The 27,329-nt window shown below is 37.2% G+C and overlaps 2 protein-coding genes, 2 long non-coding RNA genes, 1 other non-coding gene and 1 pseudogene across 6 annotated transcripts; 5 read left to right on the top strand and 1 right to left on the bottom strand.

Annotated features, from left to right (window-relative positions):
• Nucleotides 1-469: 469 nt before the first annotated feature.
• Nucleotides 470-4,134, top strand: LOC131309402 (cytochrome P450 CYP749A22-like; annotated as a pseudogene).
• A 3,428-nt stretch (nucleotides 4,135-7,562) lies between these two features.
• Nucleotides 7,563-9,216, top strand: LOC131310544 (uncharacterized). 2 transcript variants are annotated; one of them, XR_009195250.1, is made up of 4 exons: nucleotides 7,563-7,702; nucleotides 7,833-7,994; nucleotides 8,433-8,550; nucleotides 8,646-9,216. It is a non-coding gene; the product is annotated as an uncharacterized LOC131310544 (long non-coding RNA). The 2 variants fall into 2 exon arrangements; XR_009195249.1 differs by having other exon boundaries at nucleotides 8,354-8,550.
• Nucleotides 9,217-11,902: 2,686 nt separating this feature from the next.
• On the top strand, nucleotides 11,903-19,475 carry LOC131310541 (uncharacterized). Its single transcript, XM_058337615.1, has 6 exons — nucleotides 11,903-12,055; nucleotides 14,265-14,558; nucleotides 16,776-17,139; nucleotides 18,313-18,383; nucleotides 18,949-19,047; nucleotides 19,158-19,475. The coding sequence occupies exons 2-6, from the start codon at nucleotides 14,277-14,279 to the stop codon at nucleotides 19,254-19,256; spliced, it is 915 nt and encodes a 304-aa protein (XP_058193598.1). The 5' UTR covers nucleotides 11,903-12,055; nucleotides 14,265-14,276; the 3' UTR covers nucleotides 19,257-19,475.
• LOC131312244 (small nucleolar RNA snoR86) lies at nucleotides 16,608-16,735 on the bottom strand. Its single transcript, XR_009195811.1, has one exon. It is a non-coding gene; the product is annotated as a small nucleolar RNA snoR86 (small nucleolar RNA).
• A 133-nt stretch (nucleotides 19,476-19,608) lies between the features above and the next one.
• Nucleotides 19,609-20,332, top strand: LOC131310546 (uncharacterized). The gene is made up of 2 exons (XR_009195252.1): nucleotides 19,609-19,726; nucleotides 19,788-20,332. It is a non-coding gene; the product is annotated as an uncharacterized LOC131310546 (long non-coding RNA).
• A 2,920-nt stretch (nucleotides 20,333-23,252) lies between these two features.
• On the top strand, nucleotides 23,253-26,381 carry LOC131310533 (cytochrome P450 CYP749A22-like). The gene is made up of 5 exons (XM_058337605.1): nucleotides 23,253-23,751; nucleotides 24,509-24,732; nucleotides 24,824-25,056; nucleotides 25,210-25,588; nucleotides 25,867-26,381. Exons 1-5 carry the CDS (start codon nucleotides 23,463-23,465, stop codon nucleotides 26,293-26,295), a joined length of 1,554 nt encoding a protein of 517 aa, XP_058193588.1. The 5' UTR covers nucleotides 23,253-23,462; the 3' UTR covers nucleotides 26,296-26,381.
• Nucleotides 26,382-27,329: the final 948 nt, after the last annotated feature.

Raw genomic sequence — 27,329 nt, 5'->3', positions numbered from 1 at the left:
TTAGTACACGAACCTAAAAAAAGTTGTCAATAGTGGGTCAGTAGCCAAAATAAGCCACAGAGCGGGTTCAGCGAGACGGGAGAGACGGGTACATACTGGTCATGTACTAAGAAGGGCCGGAAATAAAGACCTTGATTTGTGGAAAATTTTATTTGATTTCATAACTATAGTTGGCTGGTATCATTTATTTTTGTGCACTCTAAACTTTTCGTATTGTATATTTTATGAATGATTTATTTTTCATGTTGGGTCCGAAGTTAAGGATTGGACGAGATTACGTATTGAAAGAGATAAATAATGAGACATTATTTTTATTTCTTATTTTGAGAGACAACTTGAATTTTGATTTTGTAAGTAAATCCCATATTATCGTTAATTTTTTTTTATATCTATTTTGTGGTGCTTGAGGTTTTGGGTCATTGATATCATAATCAAAAGAGTAGCTATATACCGATACACATGTCGATAAATGTATTCACTTAAAAGTTTATTAAACATAAGGCTTTGTTTGCCTGTGCAGGGCAGGAGAGCTATGATTATAACCTTCCTTTCAACTAGTATCTGCATCTTTCTATTACTAGCTCTTATAGGGTTCTTGCACAAGGTATGGTGGACCCCAATTCGAATCCAACACATGATGAGGTCGCAGAAAATCAAAGGCCATGCTTACAGATTCCTCTATGGGAATACAAAGGAGATCATCCAAATGAGAGAAGAATCCATCAGCAGTGCAATGGACTTCTCATCTCATGATGTTTTCCCAAGGATTTTGCCTCATATTCATTCTTGGAAGCAACTATATGGTATCAAATTATTTGTTTTACCTTTCATATAGGCATCTGTGATTTTTTTTTTTGTTCAGGGTGTTCTAACTAGCTTACACGATTTTTCTCTAAATATTCATGTCCTTCTCTATTGCGCTTCTTAATAATCTGGATAGCTAAATTGAGCTTTTTTTTTCCTTTGTAAATTAACCTATTGGAACAGGCAAACATTATCTAATTTGGCCTGGTCCTCAAGCCCAATTGGTTGTCACTGAACCTGAGTTGATTAAAGAGGTACTGAACAGTAAAGATGAAACATATAGCAAAGGAAAGCTCGATGTTTTCTCGAAGAAGTTATGGGGAGATGGGATCACAGTAGCAAAAGGCGAAAAATGGGTGAAGCTACGCAAAATAGCCAACCATGCTTTCTATGCAGAGAGCTTGAAGGTAAGCACTTTCTATTTTTTCAGCATTGCCTCGTACCAATTAATGAAAATTCCACAATAGTATTTAGTGTGGTACTTCTTCATCTTGTGGAGTATATATGGGCTAGCTCTATCTAGAATCATACCGAGTTGTCACCTTAATATTCTAAATTTATTAGGGAAAAAAATTACAGGCATAAAATACCTCGATTATATTTTGTCAGAAATTATGTAAACTTTTTTTGCGATTGTGATACTAAATAAAATGATGGAAACATGAATGGCAAAATCATAAATTGATAGAACCTAGCTGGAAAACCACATTAAAAATGATCAAGGTTAGTCTTTGATGCTATGTCCTTAAGACAAAGATGTCTCCGCTACGATGCTACGGATCATTGAACGTTCATCTCCAAGGATACAATCGATGGGCCTGGGGAACCAGCTTGAGTTTTGAACTCTCATATATGAAGACTCAAGACTCACACATGAAAATGGAAAATACAATCCAGAAACCTATGCACTCTCTAGTCTCATGTATGAAACAAGTGTTCGCGACTATTAATTCCGAATAGCCACAAATGGAAGAGACACAATTATTCATCCGATCGAACAAGTGTCAACGAAGAGACACAACACTAGACAAACTATTAATCCGTTAAAACAAAATAAAGTCCATAAAAATATAATCTTTAATACTAATAGACTTCTTCAACCAATAAAATAAATGAGATCAATGGAGTCAACATTTCATTCACTCCTAAATGGTTTTAAACAAACCAAGTATCTATTCTAAAACCATGTTTCCAATTATTAATTTTTAATTAAATTGCTCTTGCAACAGAATCAATCGTAATTTTGAGCTACTTGTTGCATGTTACGTAAGTTTCAAAGAAGGCCTTCTGTATATGTAGGGGATGATTCCAGCAATGATAGTGAGTGTGGAAACAATGCTAGAAAGATGGAGGCAAAATGAAGGAAAGGAGATCGATGTACACAGAGTACTCTAGGCTCTTGACAGCTGAAGTTATTCCCCGAACAGCTTTTGAAAGTAGTTATTTGGAAGGCGAGAACATCTTTGACATGTTGATGAAATTGGTAATGATTTCAGCAAGGAATGGTTTTAATATTCGCTTGCCTGGCATTGGGTAGGCTCCCCTTGTTCTCTCCATATTCTGAGAAGATTTTTAAACTAACTTAGAAGCTATTGGGCAAACTTGCGTATATATGTCAATTTATCGACTATTGTTTGCAGGAAGTTTTTGAAATTGCGCAATGATCTTGAGTCTGAAAAAATAGAACAAGCAATTCGACAATCCATTATAGGGATGATCGACAAACGAGAAGAGAAGATGATGAGAGGAGAAGAAAATAACTATGGGAGTGATTTTCTTGGATCACTTATAAAGGCCAATCATGATCCAGATGAAAAGAATAGAATTTCAGTAGATGATATGGTAGATGAGTGCAAGACATTCTATCTTGCTGGACAAGAAACAACAAATGGGGTATTAGCTTGGAGCATTTTCCTTCTAGCAATCCACACAGATTGGCAAGAGAGGGCAAGAAAGGAGGTGATTGAACTGTTAGGTCAAGAGAACCCAAATCCAGAGGGTATTGCAAGACTAAAGACTGTAAGCATTATTTAGCTGATCTCCTTTAAACCATCCTTTTTTTCCCATATCTAAGGGTGTCCAAGCCAGCTTCCATGCCTCGATTAATTTGTGGGGACTATCACCACCATTCATTAGCACGTGGCCGATTTAAAGCCAGACCAATCTAAGGTTTGTGTGGATAGGCCCCTAACACCCAAGAGTTTTCGAATTTATAAAATCTTAAGAAGGAGTAAACCATTAAGTCCAGACCATGACCGCTAGACCAATACCTTGGGATTAATCATTTATTTTTATTTGTAATAACTTTACAGACAAAGAAAGTTACTACAGAAGGGTTTTTTCAACATCATCCATGCATATACTTTCTCAACTGGTTTCTGTGTTGATAAGTTGTACTAGGAATGAATCACTCATGAATATTAAATGATTGATTGCATTAAAATTAATGCGGGGATAATGTTTTAAACGGATAAAACTAATGCATAAAAACAAAAGAAGAACATCAGTATAAGGGTGCGGAATCAATGAGCTAGCAATGTTCTGTAACTCTCAAGACACCCTTCGAACGTACCCGCGACTGTCGATCTCTAACTCTCATTAGAGATTGACAAAATCCTAAATAAGCCACTATACAGAACAAAGCAAAGAATACCGAGTTCGGTCAAAATAGACTTACAATCCAAATAGCTCGAACCAATCGATAGAGACACAAAATTCTGGTAGAATTTGAAAAAAAACATGAAGCAATTTTATGTTGCACAAATGTTGAACTTTGGACATAACGTTTCTCTTTGTCCTCTTTCTTTTTTTACCTTATAGATCAGCATGATCCTAAATGAAACTCTAAGGCTATATACACCAGTGATCAATTTGCTGCGAAGAGTTGAAAGAGAAGTCAGATTGGGAAAATTGGTTATTCCAGCCAATACAGAGTTATTCATTCCCCTTCTAGCACTCCACCATGACCCGGAGATATGGGGACAAGATGTGCACCTCTTTAAGCCAGAGCGATTCCCAGACGGTGTGGCTAAAGCAACTAATAACAATGTTACAGGATTTGTTCCATTTGGTTTCGGTCCTCGAATTTGTGTGGGCTTAAACTTTGCAACCAACGAGGCCAAGATATTGCTCTCAATGATTCTGCAGCTTTATAAGGTCACTTTATCTCCGAATTATGTTCACAGTCCTACTCAGTTTCTCACAACTGCCCCACAAAAGGGAATTCAAATCATGTTGAGTAAGTTGTAGTTTTGAATTGTGGCATTTCCATTTCATGGGTAGATTGATTGTTGGACCAAGCCATCGATCCGTTTTGGGTGAGGCTGTTTTCTTTTTTAACCGTAAGGTTTGGTTTGTTGATTGGTCAAAATACTATCTTGATTTCGCAGTGTTTGTCACCATTTTAAAGTTTTGGTCTCCCTATTTGCGTGTAGGACCGTAGGTGTTATTCCCTTGGCATTTGTTAGATTATTTCTCTTTTTAATGGGGCTATATATTAATTGGTTGGGCTTATAGTGGTTGTAGACTGATTTCCAATTTTTGATGTAATTTCAATACTTTGTAATCTCCTAGTACCGCTTGTATTCTCGTAATCATGAACTATGATATATAGCATTTAATTTTTTCTCCATTAATTTGCCCAAATGAATTTGCTCTCTACAAGTAATAGCTTTCACAAAATCTCGATGGTTAGGCAGATAGTCAAGGCATGGAATTTAAAGGCTTGTTCCTTTTCTTTAGTCTCATGTTCGAAATTTTTTAGATGCTATTAATTAACTTTGTGGGGGTAGAAGGGTCGTATGTGCATGTTAGTATGCACGCCTAGAGTTCGCAATCTGTCTTCTATGGTCGATCTGGATATTATATTGTTGGTGGGATAGAGAGAATTCACACATATAAATTCACAAACTTCATATACAAGGAACTCTTACAAAATTACATACAAATTTACTCATCACTCACACCCACTTACACCTCACACATACATCAATGGTGGCGCGGGAGACCCCCTCAAGGGTCCCGATCTCTCCTCTTTTTATATTCTTTCACTCTCTCTCACTCCCACAATTTGCATGCAATACCCAATGCACAAGTCACACAAATCACAACCACAAAATAGACTCTCAACCGCCCAACTTGTTATGACAACCACGGAATAGAGAATAAACAATCTAACAAGCGATCAAAAACAAAGATACAAATATTTATGTGGTTCCGGCCACTCAAGCCAAAACAAGAACGTACCCCATGGACGAAGAGCGAGAGAAGATGAACGATAAGAGATTACAAAGAGCCGGCTATACCTGTAACTTTCAAAGAAGCACTAAACAACATTTAGGAACAAATCTCTAGTAGAACCCAAAAGGAAGCACAAACTCTTGGTTGAACCCAAAGAGACAACTCAAAATCGTAATATCAAACCCCAATAACAAAATGAACGAAGAACTCGACAATAATACCCAAATGAGCCTCCCCTTTATGGATCTAAAAGGGATGAGCCACTTGAACCCCACTAGGTCTCTATTTATTGGAAAGGACCAGAATTAAGTCTAAACCGACCTAGAATAGAAATTCTAGTGAAATAAGCCTAAACCAACATAGAATAGGATTCTAGTCAACTTTCCAACAAATCTCCTTGATATGAATTCCATCGAATCCAACACCATATCGGGCTATATATCATCTTGCAAAACGAGCTTCAATAATATACCTGTAGACGCAGTCTTATCCTTAACCTCCCGCAAAAAAAATACTCTTTTTCTTCCCAAACAAAGCCTTGTATAATCCTTGTTGAACTAGCAAAAACGCACCTCCACAAGTCATCGACTAGCGCTGCTTCTTGCCCATCAAACTTCTCAACTTCGTATAGAGCTATCATTATTGCAATAAAAAAACGATCACCAGAAACAAGTCGTGGCGAAATAAACAAAAGCATTGGATAAAACTGTAAACTCTGATACCGGTTTACTATGACAACCACGAAGTAGAGAATAAACAAACAAACAAGTGATAAAAAACAAGGACATAAATATTTACGTGGTTTTGATTAAGTACAAAGCAATAACATACTCCATAGGTGAAGAGCGAGAGAGGATTCACTATAAGCGAGAAGAGATTATAAAGAGCCGACTATATCCGTAACTCTAAAAAAACACCAAACAATATTCAAGGACAATCTCGTGGATAAAAAAAAAAGGTATTTCTGGTGGAACCTAAAAGGGAGCATAAACCTTTGGTGGTACCTAAAGAGACAGCTCAAAATTCTAATATCAAAACCCAATGACAAAAGGAACGAAGAACTCCACAATAATACTCAAAAGAGCCTATCCTTTTGGGGCAAACCATAGAAATCCAACAATGTCCCTATTTATTGGAAAACACCGAAAATAATCCTAAACTGACGTGAAATAGGAATTCTAGTCAAAAGTCTGCTGCAGTTTTCTCAAGTGCTATAGATGCTGTGAAGTCCTTCACTATCTCTGCTGCTCTATAGTTCTTTACAAATATTGTATTCTGGTGGATTATTGGTCTTGATGTAAATCCGGGTTGGAACTTAGGTTTTTGATGAATTGTGTTGGCTATTTTTATCCTATATTGGGCCTATCCTTAATGAAGGTTATTTTTTATTTATTTTTATATTTATTTATGATGGAGAAACAACCTTGCAGTAGTACTCCCAAAGTTTGGCATTCAGCCAAACCACTGGGACAACCCTTAGGTGTGTCCTTAATGAAGGTTTTGCTTCCATTGGTGTACATTGTTTTGGTTGGCATCTTGCTGACTAGTTCTATCTCTTTTCAGGTTTGGAGTGGCATAGATTGTCGAGGGGTGGGGTGTCAGCCTCGTTGAGATGTTTTCCTTCTTGTTGTGATGCCGTTTTACTCAATATTTGTTTAATGTTTGTATCGTCTTCATATGTTAATAAAATTCTCTTTTGCTGTTCACAAATAAAAACATTCATTGATCAAATAAGAGCCATTGAACTGGCATAAACTTCATCAAACGATTGGTTGGATTATGAATAACCGTTGTAGTTGATTCAAATATAGTTTTTTTTTGAATGCCAAATATAGACCTGTTGTGGATTAAAATAAAAAATCTATTGGGATCCCAAAAAAAAATACTGCTGGGAACAATTAAAATAGCTGTTAGCATTTACTAACAATTAACAAAAAAAACGTAATGGCTAATTGACATTCAAATTTCAAAAACCATCCGTAATTAAACGAGATATCTTTACAAACTGTCTCTCTCACCAAAATCAGATGAAACAAACAAACGGATCCCTAGAAATAAGGAAATAACAAGTGCAGTGGGGACCACAAGTGGGGATCCCAACGGTGTCATATTTGATTACTGACACCGTTCTTCGCTCATTCTTCTTCTGTTCTCTCTCTCTAAATGCAGAGCGCTGCATTCCTTCTCTCTTCCGTCAATTCCTCCGAGGCTTTCTCACCGTACCACACCACATTGACGCACAATCCCATATCTACACCGCCGCATTCGAGATCGGTCGATTTTGCCGCCTCCATTAACGGCCTCTCTGGCTCCTCTCTTCGCCAGTTTCCGTTAACTCAATCACTTATCTACACACACTCCACACACCGCCACACCCAAACCCACGGCGGCCACACCCAAACCCGAAACCCGTCACAGACGAAACCCCCTCCTTTCTCCCTCTCCCTCTCCCATGGAAAGGAAGACTCCAAACTTCCATCCACCACCTCTGCTAATCGCGGCGATGCATCCTCCGTTCGCGCCACCGGCGGCGAGGCCGGCGCTGCGAGTTTGCTCGCCTCCAAGATCGCCAGAAAATTGGAGAAGACATCGCCCGAAAATAGGAGGCGACATTGCCACGGCCAAGGACTGGAAGGGTTAGGCATAGCTGTTTAGATAGGTGTGGGTTTTTAATGGAGCGGTTTGCAGTCAAGTTTCAATTTAAATAATAAAGGTTTTCGACCTCACATTTATGTACTTCTATTATGGTTTTCTTTTGATGCAAACATTGTTCTACAACAGAGTTTCAGAAATCTTGAAGGAATCTGGATGGGGAGGAAAAGAGGGAGAGAGAGAAGGAGAAGAAGACGGTGACGACGCAGCAAATATTTTTAGGATCGATTCTGACTTTGCACTCTATGTCGCCGAATCCGTGCGTTTCTATATATTTCCTCCTCTCCGTTAAAACACAGGTATCAATTCTTACATATTTTCAATAGTTTTGCTTGTAATGTATATGACTGGATGTCTCTGTCTGCTGCTTCATAATGTTTTTTTTTGGTTTACTTCTTCGTTTTCTGATTTGGTTTCTTCATCTTCTTTTGGGTCTAGCATGATACATGTTCGCAGTCCGATGAAAATAGGGGTATGTTATCCATGTTTTCAATTATCGCCAACCAAACAACCCAAAAAAAAAAAAAAAAAAAAGTGAAAGGAAGTTTCAAGTTGCTCTGATTTGTAGAATCCCCAGTTTGACCTCCGAGATTTAGTTCTTTTCCCATGATTATGTTTGGAATAAGTTGTGATTGGGGTGGGTTTTGTGTATTTTCAGCGGGTTCGCGCCTCTCTCTATCATGAAAGCTCTATTGTTATTTGTTGTTGTTTTTTCTTTGTTTGATCACGATGGGTAGGACTTAGGATCACGATGGGGTAGGAGATCACGAAGCAGTGCCTAGGAGATTACGATGAGCTGTTGCAGTGTCTAGATCTAAGGAGCCATCCAATTTCACAGTCAAGACAACTCGGTGAGTAGAATCGACTGACCAAACTCTGATCCATTTTGCTTTGTCCAGCTGACTTCTACTTTTGCATTATTTACCCTTTGCCTCTCCTTTGTTTTTCAGGGTTGTTGATTTGAGAGTAGAATCAACTTACCAAAATGTGCTATCGGTATCGAGTATCCTACGTATCCCTCTCTTTCTCTCTTCTTTCTTTCTTTTTCCTTTTTTGGTAAAGGTTTTACAAAAAAAATCTAATATGATCAGTCATGTAGCAGCAATCCATATGTTGGTTTGTGTTTTTTTATGAGTTTGGCAAACATCAAGCTTTAAATTGACGCATCATTCATGCAATGGATGTAATTGGTTTCGTCAAGGCATCAAGCCTAACATTTAAATTGATGCATTAATCATGGTTTGCACTAACTAGGCTATTAGCAGAATGAGTTTTATTTCTGTTTTTTTTTTTTTTTAGATGCAAAAGTGCATCTTGGGTTAGTTACTTTGTTTTGTCATCAACATAAGCTAAGGAGGCGTAGTTCCTTGTTAGAGTTATCTTCTTAATAGCTTTATCAGTTTGTGCTAGAATTTGGGTACCAATTGACTTGTCAATAAAGAAACCATGCTTAGGGTGATTATCGGAACGACATTTTTTGTAAAGACTTCTCCTAATATTGGTGGCATAGGCAATCTCTTTTTAAAACCTATCTCCATGTTCTATTTGTATAATTGTATTGAAGGTAATTAGTTACATTGATTATTTCCCTTGTGTTATTTTTCTTGGTCAAATGCTGTTTAAAAAAAATGCTGTTAAAACTGATATAACTAACACTCTTGACATTAAGGGAAAGTCACTTAAATAATATGCTTGTTCATTTACTTTACGGACCTATTAAATTAAATATATAATATATAAGAAAAAATGGAAGGATCTATCAATGGAACTTAGATTTTGAGGTTTCTAATTGTCTTGGTTCGTGGTTAACTTTACACATTTCTGGTTATTTGTGCTGATTATGTCACGTTCACTTTTAAAATTTGACAGGTTGGTATTTTAACCTTTTGTCAATATTTTGTCTTTTATTTCCTCACTGGATGTTATGTTGCCATGCATTTGTTGTTTTAAATCCATCGATTTTTAGTCAGTTATGTTGTTGTTGCTCCATTAACTATCTTGGTGACTTATTCATTTTGTGGGTTCTGGGATATTCATTATTGTTGCATATCTAGGAATGTGCAATATCTAGTAATTTAGGTTTCAGTGTCCTAGTGGTTTTGTCATGGATTCTGTTTCTTTTTTTCTCCTTGTCTTGCTTTTCTTTGCAGACACATTAGCATTGTTTTAGCTGCTACTCCTGGAGTGGTTTTTTGGAGCTCTTTTAGCATTGTTTTATCCTTAATTCTTGTGGGAAAGCAAAATTGTATTCCATTAAGATGATTGGTTTTCAGAAAAATTAAGGTGCCATGTACGTTGTACTTGTATCAACTTTAGTCCAAATTTAACATGAGGTGATGCAATATTTCACCTAGTTATAAAAGAAGGGTCATTTTATGACGCTATCCATCGCTCTAACTCATAATTTAGCCCAACAATCATTTTCTAATCTATATTGTACACAACCATGAAAGGTTAATTTTAACAGATCCGTGAGGTTAATGCATCTTTCACTCTCACTTGTACACATGATAGGGGAGCTAGACCACATGCTCATCCATCGATCGTTAGGAAGTTTTGCATGACTAATGATCAACAAAATTGACATGGATTTTTTTTTGATACATAAAAATAACAAAAAAAAGCTCTATATATAAACTTGCAAAGAACCGATGTTGATTGGGTTAAGTAATTAAACTAAAATAGTTGCAGGTGGATCCTCCGCCCAATAGAGCCTAGCCCGATAGACCGAGTTCTCCTCCCTTTGGGGCAGGAATCATGCAGAGTGTGCACCTTGACAGGGAAATAGTGTACGTGCGTCTCCCTCCTTTATCAACTTGATGGTCTTGGCTTGTGGATTGGTTTTGATGACGATTTTGTGAAGTCCTCTTTGTAGTAAGTAGTCCATGGCTGGACTTCTAAAGTTGAGACTATGTGCCAATTTGACAGGATAATACGATAACTGGAGAGATAGAGACGACCCGGCCTTTCTTGCAGAGCGAGAGATACATACATGATTATACGAACCTCGAACGATCGAGGAACGTCCTTGCAGATGGCCCAACTGTATCCAAAGAAATCGTTGAAGAAAGAGAAAGCTTGTAAGCAAGTATAAATCCTCCAACATACCACAAACCTACTCTAATTGTGAAGTGAGCCTAATCCATAAAAACATTGGGCCGAATCCACTGGATTAGGTTCCCAGCAGTAACAGTTGTGTCTGGGAAAAACGGCCCAAAAACAACGGTGGCCGTTCATTCATACAACTTCACCTTTGTGTTGATTAATTAATTTGGCAGCATTGAATTCAATTTTGTGTTTGATGCAATGTTCTGAATACCGTACCGGTCAGGGTACCAGTTTTTCTACAGGTACGGTACATACCGGTACCGGTCAAATACCGGGTACCGTTTTGGATTTACCGCAACTACAATATATATAATAATTATATATAATTATAATTCAAAAAAATCCTTCATACCATACAATTCATCATAAAACACTTATGTATTTGTCTTTTGTTCCACATTGCCTAGTTACAAAATTCTTTTCTATCTTAAATGACTTTGCACACTAATGGACTTGTGAATGAGGACCCAAGAAGAGTCTTGCGTGCTCAGGAAAATGGGCTGTGGTCAAAGGCAATTTGGAAAAATTGATTCGGAAACCAATTAATACATTACATCATACCCATACAAAAATTTCTGTCCCTTTATTTTTTTTGGTTAATACATCATACCCATAAAAAAAAAAAAAATTCGTTCTGCAAAATACCGGACGGGATTTCCTGTTACCTTGTCTCGGCCGGTATTTCCCGAGACGACGGTAAGATCCAGTATTCAGTCCGGAACGGTATTGGGGTGTTAGGGTACCGATTTTTTTTCAAATCCAGTACGTACCGACCGGTACAGTACGGGATTGACAACTATGGTTGATGTTTTAGATTCATAAACTTTTTAAAAAAATAAATACTTATTTGTAATTTTCAAGTTTAAAAATAATGAGTTTACGAAAATAATTTTTTTTGCATTGTTTGAAAGATCAATATAATTTTTCAAATAAGATCAATATTGTATATTTTTAGATTTTAATAAGCTTTTTATTTTTTAGTTTAAAAATTGAAAATAAGTACCTATTTAAAAACAAATACTTATATTCTTATATTCCTCTAGCTATTCTTGTTTTAGTGCAAAAAGACAAATTTGAAATTTCTGATCACTCTGGATTCATGTGTCCAATTAGATTACTACAAATTGAATCCAAAGGAAAACGTTGGTACTTATCAACGGAGAAACGCTTCTTATCCTTTCTTCTCCTTCATTCACTCTGAACGTTTTACAGACGATGATGCAGCCACTCGGTCTCTAGCTCTCATTACCAGGTTTCTCTCTCTCTCTCTCTCTCTCTCTCTCTCTCTCCTGATTCTCAATTTACTTTTTGGACCAAGAGTTGGGGCATATTTTTGGGGCTGTGCACGGCAGCGGGTGGTCATCGGTGCGCCGCTTGACTAGGAGCTGACACGGCGGGTTGGATTCCTTGGCATTTCGCCGCCGTGCATGGGTCTAGTGCGTTGCGAAGAAGACCCCTTTGTGCATAGCTGATAGGTTGTGTTTTCTCCTTGTTTTGGCTAAGGCCTGTCGTAATCCTTGTTTGAGCTTTATAAATATTCAAAGTTTACCAAAAAAAAAAAAGAAGACCCGCTTGTATCGACTAATATTAGTCCTTCGCTTTTTCAAACCCTCAAGTTTCTCTAATTTAGAGTATTTTCCGAATGTTGTCTTTCTTTCTTTCTTTTTTTTTTTTTTGAATCAGCCTAATTTTGAAACCCTATAAGTTTCTGTTTTTGTCCGATTTAAGGTTTATGGTACGTGCCTATGTGGTTTCTGTCTACAAAATGCAAACTATTTTAGAATGTTGAAGATTTTGAAAACTTGGCCATAATGGTGTGATTTTGATTTGGTACTGATTTTGCTATTTTGGGCCTATGAAATTGCATTGAGTCTTTTGGACAGATTGTGTTCTTTGCATTGTTCTGATTATGAGTATTGGAAGTCTCCTACGAATTCTTGTAGTGTAGTGTGTGTATTTACAATACAAATACGATGAAATGATGTTACTGCCTGTGTATGGGGGCTGTATGGGGTTCCATGTTGGTCATTTTACTGCTATTAGGGAACAAGTAAAGATGGGGCATGGTGTGGCATATGTTGAATAGTAAAGAGTCTTTTCTATGGCATTCTGTCGAGTCTGCATTTGGATGTTGGAAAAAGTTCCTTTTAGAATGTAAAAATACTCTTTTTACTTATGATACTATTTGTTCCACATGCTCTGAATATAACAAAAGCAAAGGCTAGCGAATCCTGAGGTAATTGTTTTCTGCTTCCTTAGTGTATCGGGTAGAAAAGTAAGGGGCTCTCAGTATGACTTAACTAACTTCATAAAACTTGAATGTTCATAAAAAAATTGAAGCTTACTAACATCTAGGTTACCAATATTGTTTCAATACATTTTTAAGTATGTGCAGTTGGTGCCTCTGATGCATATTTCAACTATATGTTTACATACATCATACATCTTTATTGGGTGGGCATGATCCCTGAACCTGATTGTCTACAAGGAAAATGACTTACATAAATATTTGTGAGCTCTTTTCTTCTTGTTCGTGAAAACCAAGTATTGTCTTTTTCGGTTTTACTAGCTATATACTTTTGCTTTGAATCAAGTTAAATCTGTTTAATATACAAACAACCAAAATGGTTTGAGAACTCAAAATATTTTTTATATGATTATGTCAAAGCCGGATAGGAAAATGGGATGCTGTTGTAAAGGAGGATATGAGTTATTTAATGTTTGGAATGACTGATTGGAATGACTGATTTCAGGTTTTGGATCCTCTCTTTTTGGAATGTGGTATGCATTATCTGCATTTACTGATTCTGTTTTTTTAATTATTATATAGATTTGGTGTTATCTTGTTAATGAATTTCTAGGTTCTGACAATAGTTAGTGGTTTCGACCATTTTTTATTATTATAGAGATGGTGGTATCTTGTTAATGAATTTCTAGATTCTGACAATAATTATTGGATTTTTTATCTTTTCGTTGTACGCAAACTTTATTATTCCGATATAATAAAGTTCTTTACGTTGTTCTTTCTGTCCTACACAGTTAGCAAATATTAAGTCCCCCACCGTTGTGTCAAACCACGAAACCAACATTGTGATCTCGCCCTTAAACAACACTTTCGCTCTCACGGTTAGAAGTCAGAAAGGGGCTCTTTCAGTCCTTTACTTTGGAAGCGACAAGTCCTGGCATGCCTGCACTCAGTCCTACGAACTTTTCTGTGCTTCCGTGCTAAACTCCGATAATATTTTAAAAATATCTCAACCATTGATTGCCGAAACGGACGGCTGAGATTGCACGGCCCCATGAATACTTATTCATTGCTCGTCCGTGATTAACTTATTCTCTTTTTACAATATGCAGTATCGCAACATATAAATTTTTGGATGCGGAAAATAGTTTTAAATAACCAATATTATTAAGGAAGTGAAGATGCTTATAGCTTCTGCTTGTATTTTGGCTCACAGTCAGAGCCTGCCATGGCCACTAGAGTGCTGTCTGCTGCCTTGGTCTTCGTTCCTCTGTGTCCAAATCTTTCTTCTTCTTCTTCTAAGGCGAAATCAGTGTTACTCACGCCAAACAAAATTTATACGTCTCTTCGCCGTGTATCTGGGCCATGTAATGGGGCTTTGATTGCAAAGGGATCCGTCAAGTGCCAAGCCTCAGGTGAAAGCTCTGATACTTCTGTGGACCCAAACTCAGTAGCAGTTTATCAAGGAATTTATGGTCCTTGGACTGTTGATCCTAATGACATTCGAGAGGTGCGTGTTCATCGTTTTATTTCATTCCTTTTATTTTAATTTATTTATCGAAACAATATATTTCCTGGTTGAAATAATGGGTTTGGGGTCTTACACCTCATACTATGCCAAATACACAATAATATCTATATGCACATTAAGTTATGCCTGAGACATTTCGGATATGCTCATTTTAGGTCGAGAGTGCAACGATAGACCAATGAGGTGTTGGTGTTGGTTTAGCTGTGGAAACTCAGATCTTTTGTTGGACAAAACCCAGATTCAAGTCTTGGTAGCGGGGGTTAAACCTATCCTAACACCACTTACATGCAGTGAGAGTTTAGTCTTGGCTCCGACACAAGTGAGGTGGGTCTTGTGCCGATAGTTGTTTGGTATGATGGAGTAATGCTCACTAGCGGAGGTGTGGTGTACCTTGACTACACGTACATATTTCAAGCAAAAAAGGACAGAGCGCGATGATAGGTTCGTTACAACAAGGCAATATTCCACACTAATTTTGCTTAAGCATTTTGAATGTTGCGCTTACATGTAAGACAACCTCTTACCCATGGAAATTGGTGGTTTTGTTTTAGGTGATGAAAGAAGATTTCTTTGTCCGATTGGTTAGCTACTTATTACTAAAATAAATCGCAAGTAATTAATGCAAATAAACCGTGCCAATGAGACCCTCCTTTTTTCAACATGAAAAAGCCCAATTGGTGGGGTTATAAATTGATCATCTACTTTTTTTTCAAGGCAAATGATGTCTAGAAAACATAGCGCAATAATATCAAACGGGTACAATGTGCTTTAGCTTACTGATCACTATTAACCCGAAAATCTATGACTTGTGTTGCTCGTGCTGAATACATATGAACGTAGCAATGAGTCCACAAGACGATAATCCAACAAAGGTCTTCACCAATGTCATTTGAATCCACCAGAGGTCTTTTACGGTTTTATCAATGCCCTTGGACTCCACCAAAGGTCTTCACCAACAAGGAGGTAATGAAGAACCAAAGCCTCGGACATGATGACTTGAAGCTCAATGGACTCTCTTAATCTCCATGTACTAGTGAAATATCCTGGATTCGCTCTATGGACTGTTTAATCGATCTCTTCTAATGTAATCCCGTGTGCCTTAATCCTGTGTGCCTTAAATACTTGATAAGAATGCTGGAGCTCCCAATTGACGGCTTTCCTGCAACCATGCTTTTGAGAAATACTTGCATAACTAGTTTTTGATGCTTGAACCTTGACTGTTGAGACTTCTTCTACCTTCGATGCTTGCTTGTCAATAGCACTTCTGTTTAAGAAAGGTACAAAACCAAAAACACATTGGTCCAAAGTCATTGGATTTTGTAATTGTTCATTGACTTCTCTATTTACCCCTTTTCATATGTTCAAAATGCTGTTCAGTGTGTACCTTCAGATGTTCAGGGGCCGATCTCCAATACTTCCTCACTGCCCAGGGGACCTCTCAATACTGAATAGGAGCAGCGGCCCCTTATTCCTCAACGAATTTTATTACTCCATAAAGAAGTTGACTATACGAGGTTGTACCCCAAGCCAAGCTAAAATAGAACTGCAAAGATATGCAACCGAGTAGTTTTTTTTTTCCAACGGATGCCAACATAGATTAGGATGTGTAATCTTAAGCAGAAGATTGTCTATCCAGAAAGTGCATCAAGTCATTGTCAACAGCCTTTAATCCTCATTGACTGCCTCAGCCCTTCTGTGGACTAAATTATCCTCCTCCAGCTGCGGAAGATTCATTATTTGGGGAATGAACTTAATTACGTAGTTGTTCATGAAAAAGTAAGTTCGAAGTACAGAATTTTTAGAACAATGTATTCTTCCTAATGTACTGAACTAAGATCTTGATAACTTTTGGAAGTTTATGGCAGTTCAAAAAAGAAAATTCAATCTATTCTTGGAATAGAATAAAGCAAGCTGCACAAATTAGGTTATGTTTGAGAGATCATTCCTTTATCACTGGAATTAGGTTATATTTGATACATCATGCCATCATAAAAAAATTTTGATGAGTGAAAGAGGAATAAGTATTGGAATGTAGCGATTTGTTCGAGGCCGTAATCAAAACGAGAGTAGATTTGAAAGGTACGGAGAATCGCTCAACGATGTTGCTACCATCATTAAAATAATTGCGGCTCATCTAGTTCACAGTAAAATTGCTTATTTAGTAGCATCGCAATGATACTTGGCCTGATGCAACAGGTGATTTTGTACAGATCAGGATTAGTGACTGCAGCTACCTCTTTTGTTATTGCTGCTTCTACGGCTTTCCTTCCCGATGACTCTCCATTGAGCGGCTTAATAAAGCAGAATCTTGATTTCTTTTATGTCCTTGGAGCTGGAGGATTGGGCTTATCATTGGTGTTGATTCACATATATGTAACTGAGATCAAGCGCACTATTCAAGCATTATGGGCACTCGGGATTTTTGGATCCTTAGCAACATATTTCAGCCTTGCTCAACCAGCTGGCGAGAATTTAGTGCAATATGTCATTGACAACCCAACAGCTGTCTGGTTTGTTGGGCCACTCTTTGCAGCATTGACAGGACTTGTCTTCAAGGAAGGTAAAGATTTCATGCATGTTTAGTACTTATTTCATGGTTCAGTTGTGAGTATTTCCAGTTCCACGTAGATATTCTTATATGCATAATCAAATCTATTCCTAGTCATTACCTATTTGTATGAAGCCACGTGGCATTCCCGTTTTACTGAAGACCAAACCTAAGTTTTGTGCTTGTGGTCTGCTATTTCAATCAAGATTTCCTACCTCCGTGGGAAAAGGTGCTTCCCTTTTGGACCTGCTTGTGGGGGGCAGGGAGGGATTGTAGCACGATACCGTGGTTCCTAGTCACATTGTTTAACCTTTGGAACTGTAGGCTGCACTAAAAGAATTATTAGAACTTGCAAGCCACATGTGTAAATTGTTACCTCTAAAGCTATTACTCCTATAAGAGTTTGGGAGCCTCTCTATTCACTGCCAATTGGTTTTGAGTCAGATACTTAACAAGAATTTTCACTGAAATTGGCTTGATGCTCATAGTTGGGAAGATTATATGAGAAATTTACAAATCCAATGCTTGACAATATCAAATTTTGCAAACACAAAGTTACGAGTCGATGACTAAGATTTACTTCGATATACTATATCTAAGGAGCGCCAGCAGCTTTGAGATGTAAATGTGGTTCACATTTGTTTGATATACTACCCTTGTTGACAAAAACTACATACAAACTTACCCAAAAACAAACTTCTGAGCTACGTTCTGTCTGTTTTTCATCTTTTTTACAACCAGTCGTAAACTTCTGTTTTCTGGATTCATTAAACAGTAGACACTCATCCCTCAGAAGGACTGAACCATTGCTTCACACTGTTTTGCCAAAGTGTGCATGAGTGCGTGTCTTATTCTGCTTCCCTTTTTACTCGAGTGGAGGTTAATACTTTTAGCTGTCTTTATGATTCTCATTTTTCAGTCTTTGTGCAACAAGAGGATAGCCCTGAATGTTTTTCGGTTCATTGAGAGAATTTATTTATTTATTCCTGAAAACCAGTTGGTTGGTTCACTGATATCTTATAAAGCTCTATATATATTGGACACTCAATTATTCACAGAATCACAGATAGTCAGATCTTGTTTGCCAATGAATGAGAAGCCCGTCATATCATATACTTCGTTTGAAAGTTCAGCACTATTTTATTGTGGGAATCCTTATATGTGGTTACTTTTATTATTGAACAGGCCTCTGCTATGGAAAGTTGGAGGCTGGTATCCTGACTTTTATCATTCCCTCGGTCCTTCTTGGGCACCTGGTACTCTCATGATTATAACTGTTTAGAGCCCTCTTTAACTCTTTTTTTGATTTTATCGCTCAACAAGGTCTTCATGGGTAACTTATGTTGCAAGGGTGTAACCCTGTAAGTTTTATGGCCAAGGTTTAGGACTATAGTTTGGTGAAAATTGAATGATCTAGTTTGGGAAAGCCAGGTAGCCTGATCTCTTTGTGACCAAATCACATGCCAAGGAATGTATGCAACCAAAAGGACCAGTACAAACAATTCCCAGCTTATTCCCTTGGGATTCTAATATCCTTCCAATTTCTACATGTATCCATTATTGTAATTGTCTTTTGAAGCACAACCCGGAAGATACGAAAACGGCCCATAAGACTAATTAATGGGTAGCATTGACCAAGTAATTGTTTCAATGGGATTGAGATTGTCAAATATTGGACTTCAGAAATGGGCATCTTGGAAACCATGAATATTTTTTTCGAGAACTCTACTTTATTGGTTCATGCATTAAGTATAGACGTACGATTTCGGATGGTAATGCTTCTTCCTCTCGATACTCATGAGCTTTGTTTGTACTGTATAGACTGGTATAATGGATGATGCAGTGAAGGTAACTCTACTGGGTGTGTGGATGGGACTCTTCGTGATTTTTGCTGGAAGGAAGTTCTCTCAGCCTATTAAGGTAGATCTTTTAAATCCCATTTAGTTTGCGGAATATTCTACAATGCAATTTGTTTATATTCCTGTCACATGTGATTGCATTCACTTGACATTTGGTTTCTTACTTCCCAGGATGATATTGGAGACAAGTCTGTCTTCACCTTCAAAGCTTTGCCAGAGGATCAAAAGAAGGCTCTTGTTGAGAAACTTGAGCAGCAAAAGTTCAGTTAGAATCTTAATTAGGCTGAAACGAAAACAAAAGAATGACCCTTGGTTCTTATAGAAAAATGGTTCTGTTGCGTCATAGGTGATGCTACTTTAAATTTAGCAAAAGAACCTCGCTTTGTAATGCCGTTATGTTCTGTAAAATCAACAATGCACTGTCACATATATCTTTGCCCTTTGTTGTAAGCTAATCTCATAGAAGAATGAAGTTATTCCTGTATTTAATTTTCATTGGTTCCATATTTCCTTCTGTACGGTTTAAAAATGGCCATCACATCCACCAGAGCTGGGGCTACAATTTCCTTCAGCCATCTAAAGGTCAAAGTAGAAGCATCGCTCACAATGGCGTGAGAGAATATCATACCGAGGCAGTCGTTGAGGAGGTTTGTCTTGAAAGCCCAAGCCGTCAAGGAGGTCCAATACCCGACCTGGTTAGCCAACACGGTCGTGTGAAGAAGAAACATGGAAAATGGCAGGTCTGTGTAGATTAAACGAATCTAAATGACGCGTGTGAAGAAGAAACATGGAAAATGCCAGGTCTGTGTAGATTAAACGAACCTAAATGACGCATGTCCAAAGATTGCTTCGTCCTGTTGCTCATAGACTACCTTGCGGACGCTACGGTAGGCACAAGAGAAAAGAAAGAACAATTGTGTGTGAACTTCTATTAAATGCATAGACTAGCTTGTGGACGCTACGGCATGCGCAAGAGAAAAGAAAGAACAATTGTGTGTGAACTTCTAATTTTAATAGAAGGAGAAACTGAAAACTTATAGCAATAGATCTAAATTTCTGTTTTTAGATGGGCTTTGTCGATGGTGTCACTTCCAAGTGGTTTGTGCTGGTTGTATCTTTGTGGGGTGACATAGGATTAGTGGGTGGATTGGAAGTGAATTGGTAGAAGAGGTAGATTATACAAGTGTAATTGATACTTTTGCTTCTAAAAATATAAAAAGAATAATATTCAAGTATGATCATGCGTTCTTATGATGACATGTATTTGTTAGTTTGTGATGAAATATGTTTTTGAGACTTTGTAGTTTGTGTTCTTATTACATAATGAAAGATGAGTACTTTTTATAGTTTTTCCTTTCCATATTGTGACTATTTGTTATTATTGTTGTTTTTTTTTGGTAGAACTTGTCTAGTAAGGGTCTCATTTTTAGGATTGGCCGAGGATCTCGAAAACCTTGGAGCCGGGCTTGATTGAGACATGTGTGTCGCCAATGGGCCACAAGCATAATTCGAGCTGAATTTGAGACGGCAGAATGCATCGAATATAAAATTCACTGCATAACTTTCCTCCTTTTGTTCTCTCTGTTATTTGTTCCTGGTAGATGAGCTTGATCCTCAATGAAAGGGGAAGTTGATTATTCCAGCCAATACAGATTTATACTTTTCACTTATAGCACTTCACCATGACCCTGAAATATGGTGGGTACAAGATGTTTACCAGATGGTGTGGCTAAAGCAACAAATAACATTGTTACAGGATTTATTCCATTTGGTTTTTGTCCTCCAATTTGTGTGGGCTTGCACTTTGTAGCCAACCAACGAGGCCCAAATAGAACTCTCAATGATTTTGCAACGTTTCAAGTTCACTTGGTTGAGTGAAATATTCTTCATGTATTTAATTCTCTGGTTGAGTGAAATTTCTGATGTTCAAACACAAACTTCCAGAGCGTCAATCAAACATGAATTCTCAAGTAATATATATCTTCCAAAAATTCAACTTATCCTAGAGAATGTGACCGGGGCGGACCCACCATAGGGCACGTGGGGTCACGTATCCCCATGCCCTTCAAATTTTTTTTTTTGCAATTTAATTTATATATATATATATATATATATATATATATTATTTATATCGAATGCGTGTACATAGTTGTCTATCGGTGCAGTGGTAAAGTGCTCTCTCTATAAACAAAAAGTATCTGGGTTCGAGATTGCCCCACACTCTTCTTTGGGTTATTTTTTTGGTTTTCCAAAAGGTAATAGAAAATAGTAGTGTGTATCTTGTTTTTTATACTATTTGTGGGTTCGAGTCTACGCCCACATTGCATTTGTATACATTTGGTCCCCAAAATTGTAATCGTAAAGTTAGTAATAGAAAAATAGATGATGAACATGTAACAATATTGTTTTAATGCATATAGTCGAGGTGCGCAAGTTTGCCCAAATAGCTAGTTATTAAAATACATATATACTTTAAAATTGTTAATTTATCATGAATGCTAAAATTATTTTAAAGTAAATTTGCTTAACTGTAACTCGTATATTACTGTACAAAAAAAATTGGCGCCTCCACTATGTCAAATTCTTGGGTCCGCCACTGAATGTGACAGTTTCTATATTATATATTATTTGCGAGGAATCATGCATGCATTTAGACATCATAAAAAAAACATGAATTCTCAAGTATTATTTGCCCAGTAGGGGTCGAATGCATACAAGCACAAGTTAGCAGGAGTGATAGCAACTGTCTAACTTACTGGAATATCTAAAGCTAATTTCCCAATCTTGAGGGCTTTAATTTCTACTAGAAACGACTTCAAACAAATACTACAAACTTTGGAGGGTTGTTTGGATTAGCTATATAGTCGGGTGAACTTTTTTTTTTTTTCGTAATTCAAGATGCTCAGACTAGCTTACGTACACCTTGATAAATTTCTGAGGACTAATTCCACCGCCCACAAGTTAAAATCGTGGTAGAAACTAGACCTTGATTGGTCGGTTGATAACACCTGAGATGCTTCAAACTTCACTTTGGATGTAGTGTGCAAGGTGACTTTACTTTCCACCATATGGCTCCACCACTATATTTGAGACGAACATGAAAGGTTCTTGTTTTTTCTTTTAAAAGTGCTAGGTAGAAAGAGAGTGTACGTACCTAGAAATACCCTCTTTTACACTTTCTTTGTACGTAGTATTCTCCTTTTTTCTTTTAAATTTGGGTTAATTCCAAATAACCCCCTTAAACTATCATCCTATTTTACATTGCACCCTTCGTCTAAGAAATCCTACATGCACCTTGCCTCCTTAATCTATCATTTAGTATCACTTTGCCGCTTGTGCCACTCTTCCGCCAAGTTTGAGCGCCCATATAACATGCACATGTGAGTAACTTATGGCCAAAAAATCTCTCTTTTTAATTAGATATTGCTATATATCAATCTATAGGGCTTATTCTTAATATATCTATAAGTTTGAATTTATTACTTTTTATAAGTACATCCTCTAAATCAAGGTACATACTTCTCTCTGACATTTATTCGCTCGATCTATGGGGCCATTACAACACCAATTTTTATGATCCGAACATTTCTAAAAATTTTAAATATGAGTCAGTAAAAAAAATATTACCGTAAAGATAGAATAGACTAGGATTAACAAATGGCTTAGGTATTAAAACTACCCTAAGCGATGTTTGCCACAAATATTAAAATTACCCTAAGGAACCCATTAAAGTTAGAACATGCATTCTCTCAGTTTTCCAAACATCGCTTAGGTATGTGATCTCAATGCTTGATAATCTTTGCTCCGGCCGCCACTTTACTGGTGGCATGGTTTTATGCGGTTATATTACTATAAAATTTCCCCAAGGAACCCATTAAAGTATATATGTTTCATCTTTCAATTGTACGTACACGTCACGTGTATTTTATATATATATATATATATATATATATATATATATTATATAGATGCATGCATGTTTTTATTGGTGGCCGGATAACATCAGAAAAATGATGTCCGCACATTTGTGCAAAAGACTTGCTACTAGATAAAAAAAAAAAAAATGGAACAGGCAAGACAAAGAAAAGAGAGAGACGTGTGACTTAATACCGCTGCGTAGCGTATTGGCAGCTACGTAGCAGTTTTGGGTCGTTTGATATCGCTACACCCCGTTATACCGATGCTCTTAAAAATTCACACCGGTAACGGTCGATTCTCACTAGTATTGCTTTAAAATATAGTTTTTTGCCCACCGACTGCTGCGTTGTCACTGTTTCATCTCATCCTTATCGCCTCGCACATGATGGAGGTGTTTTGGCACCTAGCTGGTTTCTCTCTAGCTGCCATTCATCACAAACGTTCCAACTATGGCTATGAATACGAATGTGTCTATATATAAGTTCCACTTGAGCTAGTAACCTACTTGGTTAAAGGTTCAAATTAAATCAGTCAGGAAAGATAAGGGTGTGTTTGGCCATGGTGGGTCGGGGAGACATGATTATAATCTCCTTTTCAATTGGTGTCTGCATCTTTCTACTAGTAGCTCTTATAGGGTTCTTGCACAAAGTATGGTGGACGCCAATTCGAATTCAAAACATCATGAGGTCGCAAGGAATCAAAGGCCCTGCTTACAGATTCCTGCATGGAAATACAAAGGAGATCATCCAGATGAGAGAAGAATCCATCAGCAATGCAATGGACTTCTCATCTCATGAAGTTTTCCCAAGAATTATGCCTCATATTCATGCTTGGAAGAAGCTCTATGGTATCAAAATCTTTGTTTTACCTTCCATATAGGCGTCATTGATGTTTTGTAATTCAAGGTTTTTAGGCTAGCTTACGCGTATTTTTCTTTGTCATGTCCTCTATTGTGCTATATTTGTAGTCACACAACAAGGTTTGAATCTCCCAACACATAAATTTTGAGGTATGTTCGTGTGACCGCCAATCCATTTGGAGATAAAGAAATTTCTTGCCGCAAATAAGTTAAACTTTGACGCATCTTATAATGAATACAAAACATAAAAAGTGAGCACCAAATGGAAGGAACGAATAAAGGGAATAACATTTAGAGAGTACTGGTCAATAATTCAGAGACTAAAGGCCTCCTTCGGCTAAATAAGCCTAGGTGACTTATTTTTTTGTCTTTATTTAAAAAAAAATCACTTTTGTTAGTTTTGTGTTAAATTTTTTTGGATTATTCATTTGTCTCGATGAGATGAATCGAAAAAGTAAAAAACTATGATCGAAAATTATAATTTTTTGAATAAAGACGAAAATAAGCCAATAAATCTCTCTTTTTGGCTTATTTTCATCTTTATTCAAAAAACGAGTTTTAGTCAAAATATTTTACTTTTTCTATTCCTCTTGTCAAGACGAATCAATAATCTACAAAAGTTTGACGCAAAACTAAAAATACAATTTTTTTTAATAAATACAAAATAAAATAGGCCACCTGGCTTAGCCGAAGGAGGCCTAATTAAGCTTTTTATTTTCTTCTGTTAATCAACCTGATGGAACAGGGAAAAATTATCTAATTTGGCATGGTTCTCAAGCCCAATTGGTTGTCACTGAACCTGAGTTGATTAAAGAGATACTCAACAATAAAGATGGAACGTATCTCAAAGGAAAGCTCGATGTCTTCTCAAAAAAGTTAATAGGAGACGGGATCTTTATAACAGATGGAGAAAAATGGTCGAAGTTACGCAGAATAGCCAACCATTCTTTCTACGCAGAGAGCTTGAAGGTAAACACTTTCTCTATTTCTTCAGTACTGCCTCAAACCAAACTGGAAGATTTTACAAAAGTTTCAAAGAAGGCCTTGTGTATATATGCAGGGCATGATTCCAGCAATGATAGCGAGTGTGGAAACGATGCTAGAAAGATGGGAGCAAAATAAAGCAAAGGAGATCGATGTATATAAAGAGTCTCGGCTCTTGACGGCAGAAGTTATTTCTCGAACAGCTTTTGGGAGTAGTTACTTGGAAGGCGAGAACATCTTCGACATGTTGACGAAATTGGGAATGATCGCAGGAAGGAATGTTTTTAGGATTCGCTTACCTGCCATGGAGTATGTTCCTCTCTCTCTCTCTCTCTCTCTCTCCCTCCCTCTCCCCTCCATATTCTGAGAAGAAAAATTGAAAAGATTTTGAAACAAACCGACTTATAAGAAGCTATTGCCAAACTCGTCTATATATGTCAATTTACTGACTTTTGTTTGCAGGAAGTTTTTCAAATTGCGCGATGATCTTGAGTCTGATAAAATAGAGCAAGCAATTCGAGAATCCATTATAGGGATGATCGACAAACGGGCTGAGAAAATGATGAGAGGAGAAGAAAACAACTACGATAGTGATTTTCTCGGATCCCTTATAAAGGCTAATCATGATCCTGATGAGAAGAATAGAATTTCAATAGATGATATGGTAGATGAGTGCAAGATATTCTATTTTGCTGGACAAGAAACAACAAATGGGTTATTAGCTTGGAGCATTTTCCTTCTAGCGATCCACACAGATTGGCAAGAGAAGGCCAGAAAGGAGGTGATTCAGCTGTTTGGCCAAGAGAACCCAAATCCAGAGGGCATTGCAAGATTAAAGACCGTAAGCATACTCTCCTATCATCCTCTTTCTATTTTGATATCTAATGTTGTCTGGGCATCCGGATGGCCGAGCTTACAAACCTCAATTAGTTTCTAGGGATCAAACTCACCATCCCGGAGTGGACGACCTATTTAAAGTCGGACCAAACTCCAGCCTCCAAGCCACCACTAGCCATCCCTTCGGAGAAAGCATCCCTGAACCCAAGCACACTAAAATTGCCAATTTTATTTCGCATGAATATTAAATTTAGGACATAACATTTCTCTTGTTTCTTGTAGATGAGCATGATCCTAAATGAAACTCTAAGGCTGTATTCACCAGCGATCAATCTGCTGAGAAGAGTTGAAAGGGAAGTCAGATTGGGAAAATTGATCGTTCCAGCTAAAACAGAATTCTACCTTCCACTTTTAGCACTCCACCATGACCCTGAGATATGGGGACAAGACGTTCACCTCTTCAAGCCAGAGAGATTTGCAGAAGGAGTGGCTAAAGCAACTAGTAACAACATTACCGGATTTATTCCGTTCGGTTTCGGCCCTCGAATTTGTGTGGGCTCAAACTTTGCAGTCAACGAAGCCAAGATAGCGCTCTCGATGATTCTACAGCGCTACAAATTCACTTTGTCTCCAGATTATGTTCACGATCCAATTCAGATTATCATAGTTAGCCCCAAAAAGGGAGTTCAAATCGTGCTGAGTAAGTTGTAATTTTGAGTTGGGGCATTTCTGTTTCGTGTTGATGATTGTTGGAACAAGCCATGGGCAAGGGTGGTGTTTTATTTTTTCTCTTTCCATATGATTGTGTTGAGTAAGACTGTAAGTTGTAAGCTCAAAGTGCACATGTGATTAATGTGCTACTTGTGCTACTATTATGTGATTCAGTGGTGACTTTAGGAGTTCGGGCACATGGGGTCATTCATAAGCATTAATACTAGTGCCAATTATAAATCAGGAAAAAAAAATCATAGTATTGACAATTAAAAATTTAGTTCCAAAAAAATTCACATTAAAGCTTGACAAGTGTTGCGACTAATACCTAAAAGATATTGAAGGCATATAATAATCTTCATTTTCGGCTCTCGACAAAAAAAAATAAAAAATAAAAATATTGCACGAGCTTCTACAATTGCATTCGACGCGGTTTCATATTTTGGATTGTTGCATTATAATCTTGTTGATAACATCAAATACTTCATTTTCAATATATGTGACCTAGCGATCATTAAACCTTTGGTCTCGCATTCATTACACAACCTATTTTTCACATATTTCATTGCCGAAAGCAATGCCAACTTCACACCCGATTCTAATGGGTCGCCGTTTACTTTCAATTAGGAGTAGAACCATTCCAGTAAAGAAACAAATTTTTTTTGTCACACATATAACCTTATATGTTAATGAGGTGGCGGATTTAAGAAGGGAAGAGCTCAAAAAAGGAAAAAAAAAAAGAAAAGAAAAGGAAAATAGAAATTTTTGTCACATATAACGTTATATGTTAGCATGGTGGTGATGGAGATAGAGTGGTTGTGGTGGCGGAGGTGGTGGTGGGAAAAAAAGAAAAAGAAAAGAGGATTTTTTGTCATACATATAACGTTATATGTTGGCGTGGTGGTGGTGGTGGCGGAGGTGGTGGTTACGTGATTACAACAAGATCGAGAAAAATAGAAGAAAATATATTTTTTTGTCAGCTAAGCAAGGCCCTCATTTCTTTTACATTGGGTAGTTTTGTCATTGAAATTATT

The sequence above is a fragment of the Rhododendron vialii genome, chromosome 12a (assembly GCF_030253575.1).
Source record: "Rhododendron vialii isolate Sample 1 chromosome 12a, ASM3025357v1".
Taxonomy (NCBI): Eukaryota; Viridiplantae; Streptophyta; class Magnoliopsida; order Ericales; family Ericaceae; genus Rhododendron; species Rhododendron vialii.
This window is presented reverse-complemented; position numbering and strand designations above follow the sequence as displayed.